Source organism: Equus przewalskii, chromosome 1 (genome assembly GCF_037783145.1).
Source record: "Equus przewalskii isolate Varuska chromosome 1, EquPr2, whole genome shotgun sequence".
Classification (NCBI taxonomy): domain Eukaryota; kingdom Metazoa; phylum Chordata; class Mammalia; order Perissodactyla; family Equidae; genus Equus; species Equus przewalskii.
Window position 1 is genome coordinate 26,319,941 of NC_091831.1, and position 21,587 is coordinate 26,341,527.

A 21,587-nucleotide genomic window follows, 5' to 3' on the forward strand; every position below is an offset into this window, starting at 1 on the left:
AGGCGCATTAACTTGCTATCATAAGCCTGTGCTCGTGACACTACTGAAATGGCAAGCTATTCATACAGGGCTCAAGCTTGAATAGATAAGCCCCAAGGCCAAGCAACAATTATAGGGTTTTTCCTTACACAGGCTGCACAGACCTCCCAGCAAAGAGGAGCAGGGGTTAGAACCCACAAGTGCCAAACATCCCAGCACCTCCCCCACAGCTGGCTTCAAAGGGGCAGGTTTTGTGCCAAGTGAAACCCTAGACTGTATCTTCACTTGACCTTAAGTCTTTGGTCCGTGTTCTTGGATTCTCACTGGGCATATGAATTGATGATATGATCACTGATTGTGCAGTGATTATAATTTTATTTTTTTATTTGGATACAGCAGGAAAACCAAGGCAGTCTCTAACAAAAAATGAAAGGGAAGATCCGATACGTTTGATCAGCGTAGTCAGCCAGTCCAAGTGGATCGTGCTCCCAAATGATTACCTTAGCTAACTCAACACTCTAAGTGCAAGCAAACTCAACACTCATTTAGCTAACTTCACATCCTAAATGCCCTGAGGGCTTACAAAACTTTCTCTGCCCTTTTGCTGGGTGGTCATCGTTTATAAAGCATCCACCATCCATAAAGGCTCCTGTGTGGATATAAACATACTAGGAAAACAACTTCCTCCCCCGTCCAAATGGATGTACCTCCATGTCAAAAATTTTTAGCATGCCACATCTTCTACGTGCTTAAGATTATTTTTCTTTGTTTCTCAGCATCTTCTTCAACCAGAGGAAGGAGCCAAACACGAGGTGAGCTCTGTCGCTGGGTTCAGTTCAGTTCATTCAACAAGTATTTCCTGAGCATCTGACGTGTCCAGTCTTGAGCCAGGAAATGTGAGGAGTACAGAAGAATGAATAAGACACGGTCTCTGCCCCCAGTGAGCTTACAGCATCCTGGGACTCTTTTGCTGGCTCTACCAGGATGGGGAGGGTGGACCTGGACAGTGATCTAACAATAACATGAAGGCAGGGAGGAAAGCACATGGTAAGGACCTGGGGAGTAGTTTGTTCTGCGCTGGGTTATCTGAGGATGCTGCCACCACATCTGGTTTCACTTCTGGTCTCCTGGTTGACTTTAACAAGATATGCTATGACTGCCTTTAGGCATCAGAAACTGAGCAAAAGCCCCTCTTTTTCAAATTCAAAGGGCTCCATGACAGTTTTGCACTCTCCACATCTGCCCATGGATAAGGCTCTGGGAGGGAGAAGTGGTCCTGGGGAAAGCCGCCCTTGATAAATCTGGTGAGAGTGGCGAGGAGCATGTGCCAGGGCTGTGCTGAAGGCAGAGTTCTTCACAGGCCCTGGGAGTTCTCAAAGACCAGTCTAGACTTCTCACGGGCCATTCTGCGTCAGTGACTTGACAATTAGGAACATATCAACCACCCACAACTTTAAGCTGATGGTTGAAAGATGCCAATGCTCCACCTGAAGCTAACTAATAATGTTAAACCAGCCACTTCCTGCCCTGAAGAGGCCAAAATGGCCAAGTAAACACCCTAGGTCTTAGAATTCTCTCGCTGATACCTGAGAGACTCTGGAGGCAGGAGAGCCATTTGGTTCAAGCAGTAGGGAAATGAGCAATGGAAAAGGGGTTGGTCACTGCTGATGGTGAAGAGCCTCCCGGCCCAGCCTGGGATTTCATCAGAACGCCTCCAGGCAGCTGGGAGGTGTGCAGTGGGCAGGTCGGGGTGGGGGGAGAGGACATCTCTTTTGAAGCAGCACTCATTCTGGGAACACCTGGGTTTCCTGTTCCTAGCATACAGAGATCTCAGAGCAGCCCAAAGATATATCTGCTGCTCAGAGCTTGGAGTCAGGCACTGTGATCCCAGCTCTGTCATTCACAGCCTCTCCATCTCTTCCCCTGTACAGAGAGCGAGATCCGGGTTCGACTGCAGAGTGCATCCCCGTCTACTCGATGTAAGTGGTTACCGTCCCGCGCAAAAGAAAGAATCCAGGAATCCAGGGCTACTGCTCTGTGTGTGTGCGTGTGCATGTGCATGTGTGCACGTGTGTGCACGTGTGTGTGCCTTCACTCAATCACAAAACGTCTCTAAGGGCCTTTTAAGAGTCAGACCCTGGCCTAGGTGCAGGTGGGTAAGGAGCTGATTCAGTCAGGGTCCCTGCAAGGTAGCTCACAGACTAACGGGGAGACGGTAAACCAACCAACCAGGAAAAGCTTCCCGGGTTAGTGTCACTTGAAGGGACCGAAGGGTGAATTAGTTAGGCTCAGCCGATCTGACATGTGATGAGGGGGAGGAGCGTTCAGTGTGGCTGAAGGAACAGGAACAGGAGGGGACACAATGGGATAGTTAAGGTCAGAGAAGGGTCAAAGTAGAGCGGGAGAGTTTGAACTTGATCTCAAATGTCAGAGATTCCCCAGTCTCTGTCCGCTATACTGGACTCCTGCTATTCTTGTTAGAGGTTATTTGACATTGTGACACGAGCCCAAATTTTAGAGCTGGAGCCAAGTGCAAAGAGTAGGAGGAGAAAGAGCTGGGTCAGGCAGTTCAGCAAGCAGAGCCTGGGGCTTGCCCAAAGAGCTTCGTGCCTGGGGCCATAGGGTCTGACTCCAGGTCTAACGCTGTCTCATCTGAGTCCTTCCATGCTTGGGAGGCTGAGCCCAAAGGATGGAGCTTTCGGGGCCAGGGGAAGGCTCCGGGGGCATGGTGCCTGAGTGCTCTTCCAGCACGTATTATCTGCAACTCTGTCTCCGCTTGCGCACTGCCCTGGCCTGAGGCCTCCCTCCTCTCCTGCCCGCCCCGTTGGGAGGCACGGGGAGCTTGCTCCAGTAGATCACCTCGCATCCAACTGTATCAGCCAGACACACTTGATATTAACTTGCACAAAAGCAGCATGATATTTAGGAGTTATGGGCCACAAATTCCTTTTGACACTCCAGAGCATACAAGGTCAGGGACCCGACTCCTGAGGTGTCCTGTGAGTGTATGAGACCACCGCTGAACCATTAGTTTCAAGAGGGCTGGTCGTCTAACTGCCTGGGGTGTAAATCCTGCCCCCAATCCAGGATTACAGGGTCTTTCAGCCACAGAATCACCCCAGTGGGGTTTGATGAGGTCTAATTAGGAACTATCTGCCAAGGACTTTGGCCTCCTTATAGAGGCACTGAATTTATGAAGCCATTAATATTACAAAGTGCCAGGTTGATAAGTGCTATAAATTGACAAAACACAAAAATTGTAAGGCTAACCAAAAATGTCCCAGTCCGTGAAGCAGATGCCGTCCTCCTCAGTATTCAGAAGCCGTAAATGTTCCTCCCGCTGCAGTTGGACTCAGGAAGGAATCCTGGGCCTAAGGAGAATTGGGGGGTTCTTTGACAGGGACGGAATTGGATGATGTTAAGCGTTTGCTCAAGGGGAGCCGATCAGCAAGTGTGAGCCCGACCCGGAACTCCTCCAACACCCTCCCCATCCCCAAGAAAGGCACCGTGGAGACCAAAATGGTGACAGCAAGCTCCCAGTCAGGTAAGCCCCACAGCCCGGGCTGCCACGGAGGAAGGGAACCAGGTGGCAGGTTTGCCCGGGCCCCGGAATTCAACCATGCCATGGCAGGCCCGTCGGTCTGTGGCAGAGACTTCGAAAAGCACTGAGCATTTGCTCTTCCTGTAGCGTGAAAATGCGAGCTGTGCCCTTCTGACCCCACTGATCAACCATCCAAGTGCCCACTATAGTCTGACTCTATATCCTCAAGATTCTCTCCCAGGAGATTCTTGACATCTCCTGGGGATGTGTCGGCCAGGTCCCCCAAATGAAGAATGTTGGCGAAAGTTGTAGTGTTTTCATTCATTCATTCATTCATTCATCCAATGAATATTTACTGCATGCCTCCCCTACGCCAAGGGGAAAGGCAATGAACAACACAGGCACAGCTACTTCCCTGGTGGAGGTGAGGGCCCCTGGGGGAAGGCAAGCAGATAACCCAGAGATCCTAGTCAAGTAGGATGAGTGTGGGAGGCAGAAAGACGAAGGAGGAGATCCTTGGAAGGCGATGAGGAAAGAAGCTAGTTCTGCTGTGATGCAAAGCTTTCCTGTCATTCATTACTGAAAAAAATCTTGAGAGTGTAATCTTTCTTTTGTTTCTTAATATAAAACCAAAACCTCAGGGCGCTTTGTGACCTGCGTGGCAAGCTCCCTCTTGTACAGTAAATAGGCAGAATTGGCTTCGGATTTGAAGAAGCACCAAAACCCCCTCTTGGGGGCAGGGTGCCCCTTGGGTCTGGTTGGCACATGGGAGTGTTTAAGGAGGGTTTAACCAGAGAAGCCTGCCATCATGCGGTGTGGCCTTGGACTTCCCTACCTGCTCTGGCTCTATGCCTAGAATTCTCCTGGAAGGAATTCGCTACGGGGCCTCATTCACTGCTCCCTGACTTCTCTGAAGGTGAAGTCAGCAACAGATAGAGAGGGAGACCATTGGTGGGGACAGCACACCAGGAGGTGGGGAGAGGGGCTTAGGAGAAAGGGGCAGACCCCAGAGCAAAATTTACCTACTTCAAGTTTCACCAAGAACCAGCAAGAATTTCTAAATCAAGAGATCAAGTTCCCACCAGCTGTAAGATTTCAGATAGAAGTGGGATGACCAACTGCCCTGGTTTGACCTGGGCTGAGGGAGTTTCCAGAATGTGGGGACCTTGAGGGCTAAACCAGGAAAGTCCCAGCAAACCAAGCTGACTGCGTTACCCCAGAACAGAGTGCTGACTTATCTCTCACCCGGGCATGTGTGTGCCTGTGTCTGTTTCCAGTATCCGGCACCTATGACACAACCATCCTGGATGCCAACCTCCCCTCCCACGTGTGGTCCTCCACCTTGCCAGCGGGGTCCTCCATGGGGACCTATCACAACAACGTGACGGCCCAGAGCTCGTCCCTCCTCAACACCAACGCCTATTCTGCAGGATCGGGTATGAGGCACGAGGCGCATATCCCCTCCCACTCCTGAACCCATCACACCTTTACCTGGAGCTGAGCGACCGATCTCGTATTTGCCATCTCCAAGGCTTCCTAAAGGGGCTTTCTGTGGCCAAGGGTCCCGAGATTTTTCCACTGGAACTTCAGTTCAATTCATCTAAAGTTTTTCTTTTGGTGGGTTCTCTGTAGAAAGGACTATATAGCACAGTGTATCAGAAAAAATGCAATGGGAAAGAATATGAAAACAGATGCAAGAAGCCTAGTTTCACTCCACGTGTATTAACTGTGCGACCTTGAGCAAGTCATTTAACTTCTCTGGGCTTCAAGTGCCTTCTCCATAAAATGATCACTAACAAGAGGGGCTTTGGCAGGAACCAACGTCCTCTCGAGGCCTGACCAACCTACGACCACCCCTTGGCTGTGACCCAGGGTTTACCACAGACTAACGTTTCGTTCTGTGCTGTGGGGCAAGAGCCTAAGTTTTTCCCTAAAAACAAAAATGTAACACCATGTAAAAATGCAACCCCCGCGTTTCTTCTGGTGCTTCCTTACCCCTGTTCTGGGTTGGACATCCCTCCCACCAGCTTTCCTCCTCCCCTGCAGTCTTCGGAGTTCCCAATAACATGGCGTCCTGCTCTGCCACCCTGCACCCTGGACTCAGTGCCGGCTCCTCAGGTCAGTGCTCACCAGCTTGAACTGCCTTTTCCAGGTGGTTTGCTTAATAGGGATGCTCTCTCCTGCTGGGGAAAATGGAATGGTTTCTAGAGAAGATGTCCTTTCTGCCCAAGAGCCTGAGGACTTTGCTGCACGCACATGGCAGCGTGGAAGCAGCAGCCAAAGGAATGTGTGAGAAGGCACAGAGGCTGCCGTCAAGTCAATCGTAGAGTCAGCTTGGCCCCAGGGAAAGGTCCAGACAGAGGGGGCCAGAGACCACATCTTATGCGCTCATTCTGTGCTGGTCCTTTGATTTCTGTGAAAGGTGGGGAGATGGAAGTGAAGGGGCTAAGGGAGGCATAGCTCAGAACATCTTCAGGTGAAAAGCATTAATTTAGAAGGATCTCACCCCACATGTTTTTATAAATATAGTGGTTCATTGGGGGCTCAGATAATGATACTGCTTAGCTTCCAGTGCAAACATATAACTGTTTTAAAGAAATATTTATTCACTCATATGTACATAACACATACATCATAATAGCCTATATGTAAATAAGTTTTCAGCCCACAACTTTTTAAAAATAAATCTGCCTCTCCCTGTGATATTGTGACTAATAAATGTAATGAAGTGGGCCTTCTTTATTTACTTGGCTGGTATAGCTGCAAGTGCAAATTTAACGTTCTGGTTTTCAACACTTCCGCTTGACTAGAGTCCCACCAAACCCAGAAGACACCAGCTTCATGTTTCATTTCTTCTGCTCTTGCAAAGTCCTGACTGAGGAAGGTGGGCTGATATTGGATCCATGATCTTATGCCCCAAACAGTAGATAAGATGGAATAAGAGAAGCTATTAACTAAGGGGGATAAAAACAAATAACCAACCAGCCTCAGAAATCATAATGGGGGCGAAGGGACTTTCATGTGTTTGATTCAGAAGAAGGAGAGTCAAAGGGAAAACCAGGGGTTTGCCAAGTCCTTGCCTCCTGCCCTCGTTGTGTCTGTGTCCCATGCCTGCAGTTCCCACCCTGCACCAAGGCACCCCAGGGTGCTGCAGGGAACAGGGAACCCCTGGGATATTTTTAAATTTTGAGGGGTACAGCAACATCTGTCAGACCCTGTGCAAACTACTGCTATTAAGTTTTGTGGACTACTCAATAGATGGAACTGTTAGTAACTTTTTAACTGGGGTGGGGAGGTGGGGCATCAAAAAAATTATGATGTCACTTAGAATGTGTGAACGAGAAAGTTTGGGAATCTCTACCATATGCAAAGGCGTTTATCACGGAAGTGGTTTTGGGGTTCCGGGGGGCTGCCTGAGCTGAGGGGCCTCCTGTATGCACCTGCGCTCACCTGTCCTCAATTCCTTTCACAGTGTTTGGCATGCAGAACAATCTGGCCCCCAGCTCGTCCACCCTGTCCCATGGCATGACCACCACCTCCACAGGTCCGTAGCTGCGGTTTGAAGCTTGGGGGCTGGGGAGTTATGCCTCTTTGCAGCTATAACTCACAAGATCACCTTTCAGCAACTGAATAAGAGACACAAAACATCCCTAAAAATCAATCTACCTTTCCCACCAAAGAAACAGTCCCTACCCCCCGACATGGAGACGCCAACCTCGATCATTTGCTGGCTCAGACATGAGTGAAACCGCAGGGAAGCCCGTGCTGTGGGGTGTCACCTCTATGTCCCTGTGTCTCACTGCTGTCCCTGACAGCCCACTGTCACTGTCAGTCAATCGTCTGGCTTATTTTATGTGCACTCCCTGTGCAAACCTGGGGATGGGGGCAGGAGAGCTGAGAACCCCAACTTGCTTACTGTTTCGCTGGGATAGAAAGTCTAATACACACGAAACAATTGGAGGATCCTACAAGACACGAATCAAGTTGTGTAAAGCAGGCATTAGGGCTGTGGGAGTTCAGCAGGGAAGGAGACGCGGGAGGGCCTAGGAGGACTTCGGGGAAAAGGCGGCCCTTGGAACAGTCCTAGAAGGATGAGGATTATACCAAAGAAAGTGCCATTTAAACTCTCAGTGTTGCCCCCATGGCTGGCAAGAGTTGATTTCATTATTCATTATTATTATTCATTATTATTGTCTTCCTCTCACCTGAGGAGGCTCCTGTCTGCCAGGGCTGGTCAGGCTGCTTCTAGCCTGCGTGGAGCCGCTTGCCCACCCTGGCCTCACTCACTCAGTGGTTCCTCTCCTGCAGCGTACGGTGTGAAGAAGAACATGCCCCAGAGTCCCCCCGTCGTGAGCACGGGCGTGTCCACCTCTGCCGGTGAGTGCTGTGGGGGCAGCTGGCCACAGAGAGAATTGTTCCACAGTGACACCTGGCATATGGGAGGAGGGCATATGGCCCGTTGGTGGTCTGAGAGGAGGGCATATGGCCCGTTGGTGGTCTGAGATTCACAAATACAACTCACTCCAAGGGCTTCTCAGTTGTTCCCATGAATGAGCAGAGATGAGACACGTCCCTGACCTTACCTTGGCCTTCCTGTCCAAGGGGGCAGGAAGCTCCACCCTCCACACCTGCCTAGGGTCAGGCACTTACTCCCCAGCCCCCACCCCTGTCTGGAAGCCTTTGGCCTGCTCCTGTTACACGTTTCCCATCACAAGAGCCAGGGACCCCCTCAGAAGCTGCCATACCCTCCCTTCTCTCTATAGACTCTTTATCAACGTGGGTTCATGGCACATGGTGGGCTATCCCCTCCATTGCTCTGATCCTGATGTGTTTCCTTCAATGATTCATTCATTCAAAAAACATTTACTGATCACCTGCCTTGTGGGAGGCAGACACTGTTCTAAGGGCCCAAAGTACAGACATGAACAAGGCAGGCTACATTCCTGCCTTCAGCAGGCTGATATTTCCAGTGAAGGAGGCAGATAACAAAAAAGTAGACAAGCATACAAGATAATTTCAGAAAATGATATGTATTTGATGGAAAGAAATAGTGAGGTGGTAGAGACAGGCATGTGTGTGTGTTAGATGGGGTGGTCAGTAAAAGCGTCCCACCAAGATGCTAACACTCCAGATGTGAAGGATAGAAATGAACCCAAGTTAATTAAAGAATGGCCTGCCTAACAAGGGGACTTTTGTCCATTCACTAAAGATCCTATAATGCCCAGGTGGGAGGCAGCCTCATAGGCCAGTTGCCCAATGCTTCTGACATTGACTCAACCTCCTGAAGGCCAGGCCCTCCCGGGAAGGGGAGGATGTCTCTGGTCCTCAAGATGCTTCTTAGTAACTGTCAGCGAAAGCAGGGCACCCTCAAATTAATCTCTCTCTTTTCTTCCTCCCTCCTTTTCCTTCTCCCTCTGGTCGTTTCTTCCCTCTGCTTTCTCCTGGCGCCTTTTCCTTCCTCCTCACCCACTTCTTTCCTCTCTAGCCAGCACTACAAGTGTCCAGAATGATGAGCTCTTGCACAAGGACTGTAAATTCCTGATCCGGGAAAAAGACAACGTGCCTGCTACCAAGAAGGAGATGGAGCTGCTGATCATGACCAAGGACAGTGGGAAGGTCTTCACAGCCTCCCCCGCCAGCATGTCTTCAAGTACGTGGGAGCACACGTGACTTGGGTTCAGAAGAAAGACAGACAGTATAGAAGACCAAATGTCCTGGCCAGGTGGCTTGAGATGTTTTAAGAATGAAACCACAGTCATCCCATTCAAATGAAAAATGCCTGCTGAATGGGGTGTCCCAGGGTCTGTCCTGAGTGCAGATAAACCAGGAAAATTCCAGCAAAGAGCTCCCAGAGGGGTCTTTAGGGAACAGCAATTCTCCTAACCACAGACATAGGTGGGGGAACTAACCCCAGGAAAGCCAGGCCCTCTTCCTGCCAGGCTAACCTCCACCTCCCCAAGTGGAAAAGGATATGGGGCAGGGTTGGGGGAGTGGGGAGAGAATATTCCAGATTATCACGGGTTGTGTGCACAGCTTCTTTTTCAGAGGATACCCTAAAAAAGGAAAAGCAAGCAGCCTACACTGCTGACACCTACCTAATCTCAGACACTAATGGTAAGAGCAAATCTGATCACTGTCCACTCTGACTTCAGCCAACCCCGTGTCATTTATTTGTCATCTGAGACCTCTACTCAGAGTGTGGTCCCTGGACCAGCAGCATCGGTAACATCCGGGAGCCTGTCAGAAACGCAGACTCCTGGGCCCTAGCCCAGACCTGCTGAGTCTGCACTTTGACAAACCCCCAGTTGATGCATGTACGCACACGATGGAAGCAGACGCTTCCCATGGCACTTCTAAAGTCCACAGGGGCATTTTTTTCTCGCCTCGCTCGTCCTCCCGTAATTTTCAGAACTAATAGAAAACTGCTTTGCAAAGCACTGGCTAGCTTTATTTTTTTTTTCTTCCCAAATATCAGGATTGTCTCCTGGATAACTGCATTTCTTCACATGCTCTAGGTGCCGTAGAATCTCTCCAAATCACTGATTTCAGAGAAGTCGGTAAAGGAAGGGAAAAGTGAAGTCATAGAACATTTTTAGATAAATGCAAATGAAATCAGTTAAAATCCTCAAAAGGCCTGACTCTAAAGTCTTCAAAGTTAGCAGTTTTGTACATTTTAGGGCTTGACATGGGGCTGTGGAGCCAAAAGACCCTTTTCAGAATTTGATGACCACTATAAACAATTTCCCCGGAAAAGTCGACATGTGCTGCAAACACTCAATGGTCAGATAGCATCAGGGACTCACGAACAGCCCGACTCCAAGCCCATCCTTGCCATTCTGTTCCCTTCACCCCAGGCTGGGAACCGTATTCAAAGTCTCTTAACCAATAAATCAAGAGTCATTTCTCACAGCACATCTATTATTGAATGCAAATGTCACCCCCACCGTGGAAGGAACTCTGAAAATGTCTTGGGCTTTTAAAGTTCAGCTTCACCAGTGGGTAATGAAACTGTGCTTTCCCCCACCGTTAATTGTTTGCCAAGCCGTGTCTTCATCAATGGAATTGTTGCAAATATCAGATCAGCGAGGACTGAGTTAATGGGTGTTCCTGTACGCGGCTGTTCCGCAAGGTGCCTGGGGGACGTATTTACCTCAAGCCCTGCCCCAGGTCAGCGCACGCACCGGCTGTCTTGTGGGATCCTGCAGTCTAAAAGCTCAGGTCAAAACCTGTGTTCTGGGGTTTGTCTTTCAGGAGACGTGAAGACTGTGTCCACAAAGGCCAAGGCCGCCTCTGCAGGTGGGTGAGAATGGCGGGTCCTGCAGCGACAGGAGCCGATAGGGCTGGTTATGGAGAATGAGCAGAGAGCAGCCCCCTGGCCTGAAGCCAGTGCACACAGGAGCCACCCACCTCTAGAGGGGTCCCCTGAAGGCTCGATGGAAGCAGGGTGGAGGGCAGTAGAGGGGGCAGGCTGCAGAAGGAACTCAGCTCAGGGGATGGTGTCCATATGCCCCACCGCCCCTGCTAGGCACCCACTGTCTGCCCATCGGTCAAGGGTCTCCCAACGTGGCAGGAGCCACACCAGGGCTACTCTTGTGTCTTACAGAACCCCCGCACGGCTTCAAGGTGACACTAAGACCACACACATCTCCATCCCTTTACACTTCCCACACTTGCTCCCACAGTCTTGTGAGAGAAGCAGATCAAAGTTTATCACCCCGTTTTAGACACTAAAAACACTCTCACTAAAAAAAAAAACAAAAAAACTCTTCCTGGCCACCCCTTAAGTGCTAAGTGTAATTCTAGGCACTTGGGGATTACAAAGAAAGAGCCATGTGACCTGAGACGAGGAGATGGCAATGCTTTAGGTTTGGGCCAAATAATTTGGCAGATCAATGTTCATAATAAAGATTTTAAACCTAGTGCTGTGTGCTACACCCTCTGCTAATTACGTCAGATGCCTTATCTCCTTTCATTCAACAACCGTCCTATGAAGTAGATAATCTTTGAACCCCACTTAATAAAAAAAGGAAACAGAGAGGTTAAGTGACCTTCTCAGGGTCACACAGCTTGGGCCCAGGATTGTCACACTTCTGCTCTTCACCAGCCATGGCCCTGTGTTCATTCCAGGAGCCAGCCCCATCCTTCACAGAGCTGCACAGGAACCTGAAGGCCCCCACTCACATTCACTCGGACCCACAAGAATTCATCAAAAGCCAGAGAATTTGGAGGGAAGAGGGCAAGAGACACCTGCATACGCCTTACCTTTCCCTTCTTTTCCACAGATTTCCATGGCTATGACCACCGTAGCGGTGGTGGTGGCGGTGGTGGTGTTGGCAGCAGTGGCGGGGGCCCGTGGGGGACAGTGCCAGCCTGGTGCCCCTGCGGCTCCAGCTGCAGCTGGTGGAAATGGCTACTGGGCCTGCTGCTCACCTGGCTGCTGCTCCTGGGGCTGCTCTTCGGCCTCATTGCTCTAGGTACGTGGGGACGGTGGCGGGGCAGTGGGCTCAACTGCCCGTTCAGAAGGGCAGGAATGTGTCCCAAGTGTCAGGGGCCAAGGAGCCTGAGGTCATGGGTTCAGACCCCTTGTTACTGCAGATGGGGAAACTGAGGCTCAGGAGGCACCTGGCTGAGGTCCCACGGCTGCTTAGTGGCAGAGCTGGGATTCTATTGGAGCTCCTGATTCCCGGCCCAGGGCCCCCTGTCCCTATAGTGGTCTGCACTAACAATTTGACTGCCCTTAATAATCAGGCAGTACCTTTATATAGCCTTTTTTCTTTTTAAATTTCTTGTGTACATCATTATATTTCAACTTCTGTATAGCCTCCATCGTCTTCACCACCAAAAGTCGAGTTTCCTTCTGTCACCACTCAAACGTCCCCCTTTACCCCTTTTACCCTTCCTCCTTCCCGTCTGGTAACCACCAATCTGTTCTCTGTATCTATGTGTTTGTTTTGATTTTTCTTTTTTTTTTCCTGCTTTTTCTCCCCCAAATCCCCCCAGTACATAGTTGTATATTTTTTTAGTTGTGCGTCCTTCTAGTTGTGGCATCGTTTTGCTTTTTCTAATCTTCCACATATGAGTGAAATTATATGGTATTTGTCTTTCTCCGTCTGACTTATTTCACTTAGGGTAACATCAAGGCCCACCCAGGTTGTCACAAATGGCAAGACTCCATCATTTTTTTTTTTTAAAGATTTTATCTTTTTCCTTTTTCTCCCCAAAGCCCCCCAGTACATAGTTGTATATTCTTCATTGTGGGTCCTTCTAGTTGTGGCATGTGGGACGCCACCTCAGCGTGGTCTGATGAGCAGTGCCATGTCCGCGCCCAGGATTCGAACCAACGAAACACTGGGCCACCTGCGGCGGAGCACGCGAACTTAACCACTCGGCCAGCCCCTGGACGCCATCATTTTTTATGACTGAGTAGATAAGGCTGCAGTGAACATACAGGTGCAGATACCCTTTTGAGTTAGTGTTTTCATGTTCTTTGGATAAATATCCTTTGCTTTCCATGCTCTGTTGCTGTTCCACACCAGCTCCCGGGGAGAGTGAGGGCCACCTCTGTCACCGTCTCAGATGAGAAGACTGACTCCCAGGCCAGGTTTCTTTAAGGCTCAGTTATGATTTTAAGTAGGTTAATCCCTCTGGAGCCACAACAGAGTGTCTCCGCATAAATATTCCAGCAACACGTCCCCAGTGGCACACCGCCACAGAGCCCGGAGCCCCCATTCCAGGCTCCCTTGAGGAGTGAGTGTGTGCCTGGAAGGACCGGCTCTGCCCCTCGGGCTGAGCTGCCTCATGTGTCCGTTTCAGCGGAGGAGGTGAGGAAGCTGAAAGCGCGTGTGGACGAGTTGGAGAAAACCAGGAACATGCGGGTTATGGAAGAGAAGGTCGAGGCTCAGGTGCAGGGTGACAAGCCTGAGGTGGGAACAGACATGGGGAAAACTGGGCTTTACGACGACGGCCAGAAGGAGGTGCTCTGGGAATTCGTGAGGAACAAGCTGATGATGGAACAAGAAAACGGTGAGCAAGCGGCAAGGCAAAGAGCCAGCCCCTCCCGGTCACTGGCTCCTTTGTCTCCGGGTGGAGCAGTGCCCCGTTCAGGGGACTCTTGAACTGTCTCCTCATTCAGTCCTCTGATAGTCCTGTGTTGGGAGGACCAGTGTGCGAGCCCATTTTACTGTTGGGAAAACCGAGACCTGGAGAGAATTGCCCAAGGTCACCCAGCTAGCACACTTTAGAATCTGACTGCTAGTCCTAGCCTTGGTTTTCTTCCTACTGTGCCGTGTATTGTGTGTGTGTGTGTGTGTGTGTGTGACACAGAGGATATGCAGCTAACACGGGGTTTCCTTTCCCTTCTAGGAAATCTCCGAGGAAGCCCGGGCCCTAAAGGTACTGCAGTGGATCAAGACTTTTCCCTGTTCTCATTTCCTGCACTTGGAGTGGGTTTTCTGGGTGGATTGGAAAACTCTTCTTGTTTCCAAATTGAAAGATGAGCAGTGGAAAGACCTTACAGTATCTGTTGGGAGGGCTGAGAATTGACTTTGCAGTTAGAACATCCTGGAACGGGAAGGGACCTAATACATCATGTAAGGGAAGCCCAGCAACGTGCCCTAGTGACACAGGCAGAGATGGAAAGGGGCCCACGCCACATGCCAACTCACCTTGAAACGCAGTTTAGGGATTCTCAGCTGGTCTTAGCATATGGGGAGAGAAGGGCCCTTGGGTTCTCACCTCATCTCACAATTTTCATATCTTTCTGATTTTAGGTGACATGGGAAGTCAAGGCCCTAAAGGTAAACAGAACACGGAAATTTCTACCTTAAATATTTGTGAGGGTCAACTGTTTAAAGCAATCAGCAAGCGTCAGAAACCCCCCTCATGCTCTCCTGCCATCCCCCTTCTGCAGCGGGACCGTGAACTGCAGAGCAGTCTGCAGGCTCTTGGGGGCAGGGGGCTCATGACTCCGCAGGGCTATACATCTCTGAGGCAGCACCTACATCTTCTCAGGGCCCCAGGGACCCTCAGAACAAGGACCCTGAGGTGGCATGTGTCAAGGGCCCACTTCTCTCCCAGCTCCAAAGGGCAGTCTGAGGGTCTGCTACTATCATCCTCAAGGGAAATTTCTAGAAATACAGATTCCTGGGTCCTGCCAGGAATCAGATGCTCCTGCATCAGCTGTTCTGGGGCTAGACCTCCCCACCCCAGGTTAATTCGGCTGAACCAGGTCAGGAACCACCGCCTGCTCTCGGGGGTCTTAGCCAACGGGGGCTGGGGGTAGAACCCAGCACTGAGGACCCTGTGGGGGAAATCCAGTAGGAGCCACACCACCTGCCTTCAAAGGGCAGGTAGTCTAGCAAGGAGGCAGGACATATTCACAGGAAAAGGTGCCCAGCCATCTTAGTTGGGGGACAATCACGTGCTAACTTATGTGGCACACACTTAGGTGCTGTGGGAAATTGACATATTTCCTCAGAAAAGTGGTTTGACAATCAGTGGACAGGTCCACGGGTGGGAGGAAGAGGTTTCCAATCCCAGTGACGGCAGCAGTGCCCCTTGATCTAGCCCAGTGGAGTTTGCAACTTCAGTGCGTTTAAGAATTGCCAGAAGATTCTGGGCCCCACTCCCAGAACCTCTGATTCCGCAGGTGTGGGTGGCCCGGAGCCTGCAGTGTTGGCCACCCTGTGTGGCTCTGAGGCCAAGGGCGCGTGGTCCATTCTGAGAAACACTGTTCAAGGTGACAGGGCCACCTTTCTGTCCCCAGCTCCACCTCCCTTCCCAAGAGATCCCAGTGCAGGAATTGGGGCTCCTCCGCTTGGTGGCCCTCCACTTCTCATCAAGATTCCCTGCTGCCATGCGCACACCCTGGGTCACTTCCTCAGCCCCCTTCCCCACGGCTTCAGCCAGCAGGCCACACACCCCTCCTGACCATGCCGGGGACGGGGACCAATGGTCCCAGAGCCCCTCGGCCTGCGGTGCCATAAAATACAGGGTGCCCAATTAAACTTGAGTTGCAAATAAACAACAGAAAGTTTTTCATTATAAGTAAGTCCCAGATGTTAGATGGAACATACCTATAGTAAAAATTTATTTGACGTTGTCTGCAATTCAAACTTAACTGAGCACCCTGTGTTTTTATTTGCTAAATTTGGCAATCCTACCTGAATTCCACCAGCGGCTCCTCTGAGTAGCTGGCCCGAGTCCTCTGGCTGACCTCTCTCTTTTGTCTCTGTTCCCACAGGAGACCGAGGACTCCCTGGGACTCCAGGTGTGTAACTTCTGATGCGTGGCTGGGATTGCCGGCTCTCAGTCCCGGCTCCCGATTCTGGGAGGAAACAGGGCTGAGAAATTCTGTGTATCCACAGGTATCCCTGGGCCCTTGGGCCACCCAGGTCCAGAAGGACCAAAGGGACAAAAAGGCAGCGTGGGTAAGAGTCACTTTTTCTATTCACTCATTCCCTTATTCATTCACTCATTCAATAAATGTTTATTAAGTGCCTGCTGTGTGCCAGGCCCTGTTTTAGGTGCTGGGGAGACATCAGTGAACAAAACAGAGAAACCCCTGCTTACATTTGGGTGGGGGAGAAGGGCAGCTGACCTGATAAATAAGAAAAGGACATAGCAGAGCCGGAGGTGGTTGGTGAAATGGCAAAGACAGAGCTCGGCAGGGCAGTGGGAGTGCTGAGGGGGTAATTTTAAATAGGGGCCTCACCGAGAAGGCGCCATTTGAGCAAAGTCTTGAAGGGAGTGAGGTAGCCAGGCACCAGGAGATCTGGGGGGCACATTCCAGGCAGAGGGAACAGCCACAGGCCCAGGGGCAAGGGTGCCCCCACTGATCAGGGAGCAGCAGGAGGAGGAGGAGGGGGAGGAGGAGATGGAGGAAGTAGAGGGGGAGGAGAAGGAGGGAGAGAAGGAGGAGGAGGGGGAGGGGGAGGAAGGGAAGGAGAAGGGGATGGAGGCCTTGGCTGGAGGCCACAGGGAGGCAGAGGGTCCAGACGGAGGGGCAGCGGGCGAGGCCGACCCTGTGGGCCTTGGAGGCCCTTGTGAGGACTTGGGCTTTTACGCCAGTGAGTTGAGAAGCCCTTTGCAGGTTCGAAGCAGAGGTAGGACCTGATCCGCTTGCCTTTTCGAAGGGTCCCTCTGGCTTTTGGGTTGAGCCTGGGCTACAGGGGGCAGGAGAGAAGCAGAGAGACCGCTGTGGAGGCTCCTGTGGCACCAGGTCCTAACTGTGAGGTGGCCGTTCCCTTCTGTAGGAGAGCCCGGCATGGAGGGACCCATGGGCCAGAGAGGGCGAGAAGGCCCCGCGGGACCCCGCGGTGAACCAGGGCCTCCTGGGTTTGGAGAGAAAGGGGACAGAGGTAAGAGGCGATGCCTTCACGGGGAGGGGTAGCAGCTCCCTGCTTCCTCCTTACATCTTCCTCCCTCCCTCCTTCTTTCACTAGCACTTGCTGAGCCCCTGCCTTGAGCCAGGAGTGGGGGTCTGTGCCAGGCCCTGTGGAAACAGTGGTCTAAGGAGGGGGCGTGAGCTGGCTGTGGTTGCAGGCCTAGGGCTGAGAACCCTACAGTGCTCGCAATCCATGGGGAACACGGTCACAGGAGAAAGGGTCTTCCCTAGTTGGGGGCAGGGGGTCAGGGCCTCCACACAGGGCAGTCAGTACCTGACCGAAGGCGGAGTTGGGTGCAGGCCCTTGAGCCTCTCGCGGCTGGAACTAGGCAGGGAAGGAGGCACAGAAAGCCCCAGACACGGGCCCAGTCCTGGAGGAGGCTGGGAAGATTTTGCAATTAGATTCTTAACCATGAATCTGCTTTTATCAGGGGAAACTAAGCGCAGACTCCAGAAATTCTCTTGATGCCAAAAGATCGTGAGCAAGAAGCTTTATTGTTAACTTCATTTTCTCTTAAAAATATTGCTCAGCCAGGCAACAAATATTTATTGAGCGCCTACTGGGTGCCAGACTTTGTGGAATGTGAGGGCTCTGGGGTAGAAACTGAAGGTGTTTTGGTGACTTGTGGCCTCATGGAGGCACCAAACGGATCAGAGATCACCAGCAGGGTGAGGAGTGCCCCTCACCACACACTCAAATGATACCACCAGGCTGGGCAGACAACCAAACTGAGGGGCCACTCTCAGAGTGCTCATTTCTCCCCAGGGGCTGCTGGTGTGCCGGGCATTCAGGGCCCACCTGGTGTCCCAGGTTCTGTGGGTCCCAAAGGTAAGTCAAGTGCCCAAGTTTGCCACGTCCAGGATGGATCACAGAGGTCCAGGTGCTGGCATCCCCGACAGTCCTAACCCACCAGCCCAGACCTGGCCGGGGTCCATGGGCCCAGGGAGGGTTCCCCCACAAAGGAGTCCATAGGGGTCAGGATTGGGGCCATATTTTTGGCTCCATGGTGGATTGGGAGCCACATTTCCATCTCTCTTCGACGGCCCCTAAGTGGGTAGATGGATCAGGATATCAGAAGTCAGACAATTTCCTCGCCTGGCTGGGGCCCAGATGCACACATCTGAGAGGAACATGTCTGGACAATCCAGGCCAATGGGGCCTTCTCACAGTTGGATGCCATCTGGTCACCTCTCCTCCCTACCCCTGCCCCAGCCCCAAGGTTCTACTCTGACTGGGAAGGATAGAGGGGTCTCTTGATCCCACCCGGCTACAGCTTCCTCCCTAAGGAGAACCTTGCCCTGGGGTCACTCCTGGACCCACTGACTCCGGGGTCCTGGCAAGAACCCACACCATATGGGTGACACCCACACTCACAGCCCTCACCTGGAAGGGAGCTCTCCCACCCACCCTTCACCATGGGTCGGACGGCCCTGGCCTGTGCCTGACCCTTCTGATAATTGTTGTCTTGTCATCCTTCTCAGGTTCCAGCGGTTCTCCCGGCCCACAGGGTCCCCCAGGTCAGTGTGCTTCTTCTTATAAATAGATGCTATTTCTGGGGCAGAGAAAGGGGTGTAAAAAGCAAAAACAAACATTTTTAAAGCACAAGGAGCAATTATAAAGAGAGCCACCTGGAGACACGAAACTCACATCCACGCGTGTGGCCCTGTGGCCGAGGTCGGGGACCTGGGGGCCCTGTGAGATCCACTCTCGCCTGGCTCGGGGCACGAGGCCCTCCAGCAGCTTCAGCAGCAGACGGCCCCCTCCTGCCTTGATCTGAGCGAGTGTCTGCCTCTACCTCAGCCCCTGTGGCTCAAAGAGCTCGTCCTGCCGTCCTGGGCACCCCGAGCTGCAGCCCACACTGTAATGCAGGCCAACGTCTCTGCCAGGGCCCGTGAAGCATCCTTCTGCCCAGGGCCTGGTAATCCGGGGGGCAAGGAACCTGGGACAGGATGACGTAGCAGGGACGTGGGGAGGAGTCCATGGAAAGCCCTTGGTGTGTGTGTGTGCGCCTGTGTGTCTGTGCATGTGTGTGCCTACGTGTGGGCATGCGTGCATCTGGGTGTGTACCTGTGTACATGTGTGTGCGTGTGTGTTTCCGTCCCTCCAAAGCTGGGGACAACCACATGGTTTCCTCTGCTTGCAGGCGCTATAGGTCTCCAAGGGCTCCGAGGCGAAGCGGGACTCCCTGGTGTCAAAGGTAAGCTGGGAGGACGGGTCGGGGGAAGGAGATGTCCCCTGTGGATGCCTCTCACTCACGAAGGAGGTCTGGGGGACAGGGAGGGTCTGACGGACATGACCAGCCTGTGCAGGCTGACGGGTGAGTGAGGGGAAGGGAGGTCAGGACAGCGGGGAGCCTGCCTTCAGACACAGACACTGCCCCTTCTTGGTCGTCCCTTCCAGGGCTCTTTACACCAAGGTGTCCATTTCCTTTTCAGGTGACAAAGGGCCTATGGGACCACCAGGACCCAAAGGTATGTTGCTCCCACTGCCACTCAGACATCACCACAGTTTGCCAACTCCTGGGAACCCAGGTGTGACCCCTGCCCTGGGGTCCAAGAACGCAGATGACACTGGCTCCTGGACCCCAGGACTGGAGGGATCCCGGAGCTCATTTTAGTTCAACCTCTCAGATAGGGAAACTGAGGCACAAAGAGGGAAAATGAAGTAGCAATGTTGGACCAACATCACAGTGCAATGCTCGGTGGTCCTCGGGGTGGTGAGGATGCAGCACTGAGGCATCCCTCGAGTCTGGCCCCCCTTGTGTCCACAGCACCCATGTGTGTGACAGCAGGGGCTGGGATCAGTTTGTAGGTCGGTCCTGACTGTGGGAGAGATCCATCGTGTCATCTGGCTTCGTTAGTGCCATGTTGTCCCCGACATCCAGAGCTCACAGATACAATGAGAAGCATTCCGCAGCCAGGGTTCCCTGTTACTGCGTGAGATTGTTTTCCTTGCTCCTGACTGATGCTTCCTCCTCACCCCACCCCATGTTCATTTTAGGTGACCAAGGTGAAAAAGGACCCCGAGGTCTCACAGGTCAGTCCTACACAGGAGTCTACTTTGATCCATTGAAGACTTTTCGTAAATCCATTGGGCGCTAGAATTGGGAAAAAATACAGAAGGATGAGACACAGTCACTGTCTAAAAACCTTCAGGGAACTTGCAATCTAGAAAAAACAATGACAAGATAAAATAAAGCACTGAATGGAGTATAAGCCAGCGTCCAACTGTATAGTCCAGACAGTAAACATCTGGGGCAGGAAAGGAGGTTATGTTCGCCTCTGATTCTTTGGGGGAATCCTGTTGGGAAAATTAAGCTCTTCCCAAAGTAGCAGAAAGTTTGCAGTACTTTCACCCTCTCCGCCATTTACCTCCTGACAACCTGCCTGATTAAAAAGGAAACTAATAGTAACAGTGCTTGGGCTACAAGGGGCAGTTCTCTGTTGCCAAGGAAATAAGACTCCTCCACGTGCCCCTGCAGACCAGGTGTGGCTTCTGGGCCAGTCTGTGCCTACTGCCCTAGGGGCGGGGGTGCCCCTGAGGCCTTGACCATAGGATCAAAGCTGACGCTGCATCCCCATCCGCTGGTCCCAAGCTTCTCTGTTTGGGGAGGAGGCAGGCTTGTGGGTGGGTACAGAGGGTGGAGCATCCCACTACTGTCAAGCACACGTTGCTTAAAAGCTTCCAACCAGCTAGCCCCTTTCCTTCGCAGGCGAGCCTGGCTTGAGAGGTTTGCCTGGCTCTGTGGGCGAGCCCGGGGCTAAAGGAGCTATGGGTGAGTATCCCCAGGAGACGAATGCAGTGGTCTGCCCCATTCCCATTGTCATCGTGGCCCTAGAGTGGAGATCCTTCTAGCGTTGCCTCTCCTGTTCTCTAGTCTGCCCACGCCCTGGTAAAGGGTCCATTTACAGGCCGTTTCTGGGTCTGGGCATCCCTCTTGGGGCTCAGAGCTGCAGCTGTCTCTATGGGTTTCTCACTGCTCTGGGGGGCTTGGCAGGGCACGGCCAATCTACCCTGGTTCCTGCCACTAAGCCACCCAGGTCCCCAGGGAGGATGAACAGGTGTTGAGGTCCTTTGGAAATTCAGTGTTCCAGGCATGGCCCTGATACTCCAGGGTTGGTCTCACAGCCAGAGCCAGTGTCCAGCCCTTTTGCTGACCCTCACTGAGGGGCCTGTCAGCCAGGACATGGGAGCTGGCCAAGGCCCCACAGAGGGCCAGGCGATTAGCAGTAAGTCCTAGGAGGGTTGAAGCCGCAGCAGTGGGGATGTGGTGTATTTACTACCTCGTTCATTAACAAACTGTCAGGAAGCGCTGACTGCATGCAGGATGCCGTGCTGGGCAAGTCAGATGCTTTATCTCCTTCAAGGGGAGATAACGCTGTGTGAGGCGCCCAGTGCTGTGAAAGGTAGAGAGTCTATGAGGATACAGTAGAGAGAAGGATTTCTCCTAAATGGAAGGATGAAGGTGGTGACGTTTTTGGCTGGTCCTAAAAAAGTAAGGAAGATTTATAATTTTGATCCATTTGGAAAATTCCATGTAGAGACAACAACAATGAGTGAGGAAAGACAAAAATGTGGGAAAAGCAAGGCCATGTCCCAGAAAGACACCAGTGGACAGAGGTTAGGCTAATGCGCAGAGCACAGGAGATAAGAACTTGGAGAACCTTGACTTCCGGGAGCTT

General features: G+C 52.0%; 1 protein-coding gene across 1 annotated transcript in view; it reads left to right on the plus strand.

The window, feature by feature from the left end:
* The window catches only part of COL17A1 (collagen type XVII alpha 1 chain), a 51,055-nt gene that overhangs the window by 11,382 nt on the left and 18,086 nt on the right, over window positions 1-21,587 (plus strand). Inside the window, exons 7-29 of the mRNA XM_070633563.1 lie at window positions 756-791; window positions 1,911-1,958; window positions 3,380-3,523; window positions 4,798-4,956; window positions 5,567-5,638; window positions 6,993-7,064; window positions 7,829-7,897; window positions 9,006-9,170; window positions 9,554-9,634; window positions 10,772-10,816; window positions 11,803-11,994; window positions 13,334-13,543; window positions 13,883-13,912; window positions 14,290-14,316; window positions 15,762-15,788; window positions 15,886-15,948; window positions 16,774-16,878; window positions 17,671-17,733; window positions 18,387-18,422; window positions 19,049-19,102; window positions 19,341-19,376; window positions 19,906-19,941; window positions 20,618-20,680. Coding sequence (XP_070489664.1) covers window positions 756-791; window positions 1,911-1,958; window positions 3,380-3,523; window positions 4,798-4,956; window positions 5,567-5,638; window positions 6,993-7,064; window positions 7,829-7,897; window positions 9,006-9,170; window positions 9,554-9,634; window positions 10,772-10,816; window positions 11,803-11,994; window positions 13,334-13,543; window positions 13,883-13,912; window positions 14,290-14,316; window positions 15,762-15,788; window positions 15,886-15,948; window positions 16,774-16,878; window positions 17,671-17,733; window positions 18,387-18,422; window positions 19,049-19,102; window positions 19,341-19,376; window positions 19,906-19,941; window positions 20,618-20,680 — 1,833 coding nt within the window. The remainder of the gene's footprint in view (window positions 1-755; window positions 792-1,910; window positions 1,959-3,379; window positions 3,524-4,797; window positions 4,957-5,566; window positions 5,639-6,992; window positions 7,065-7,828; window positions 7,898-9,005; window positions 9,171-9,553; window positions 9,635-10,771; window positions 10,817-11,802; window positions 11,995-13,333; window positions 13,544-13,882; window positions 13,913-14,289; window positions 14,317-15,761; window positions 15,789-15,885; window positions 15,949-16,773; window positions 16,879-17,670; window positions 17,734-18,386; window positions 18,423-19,048; window positions 19,103-19,340; window positions 19,377-19,905; window positions 19,942-20,617; window positions 20,681-21,587) is intronic.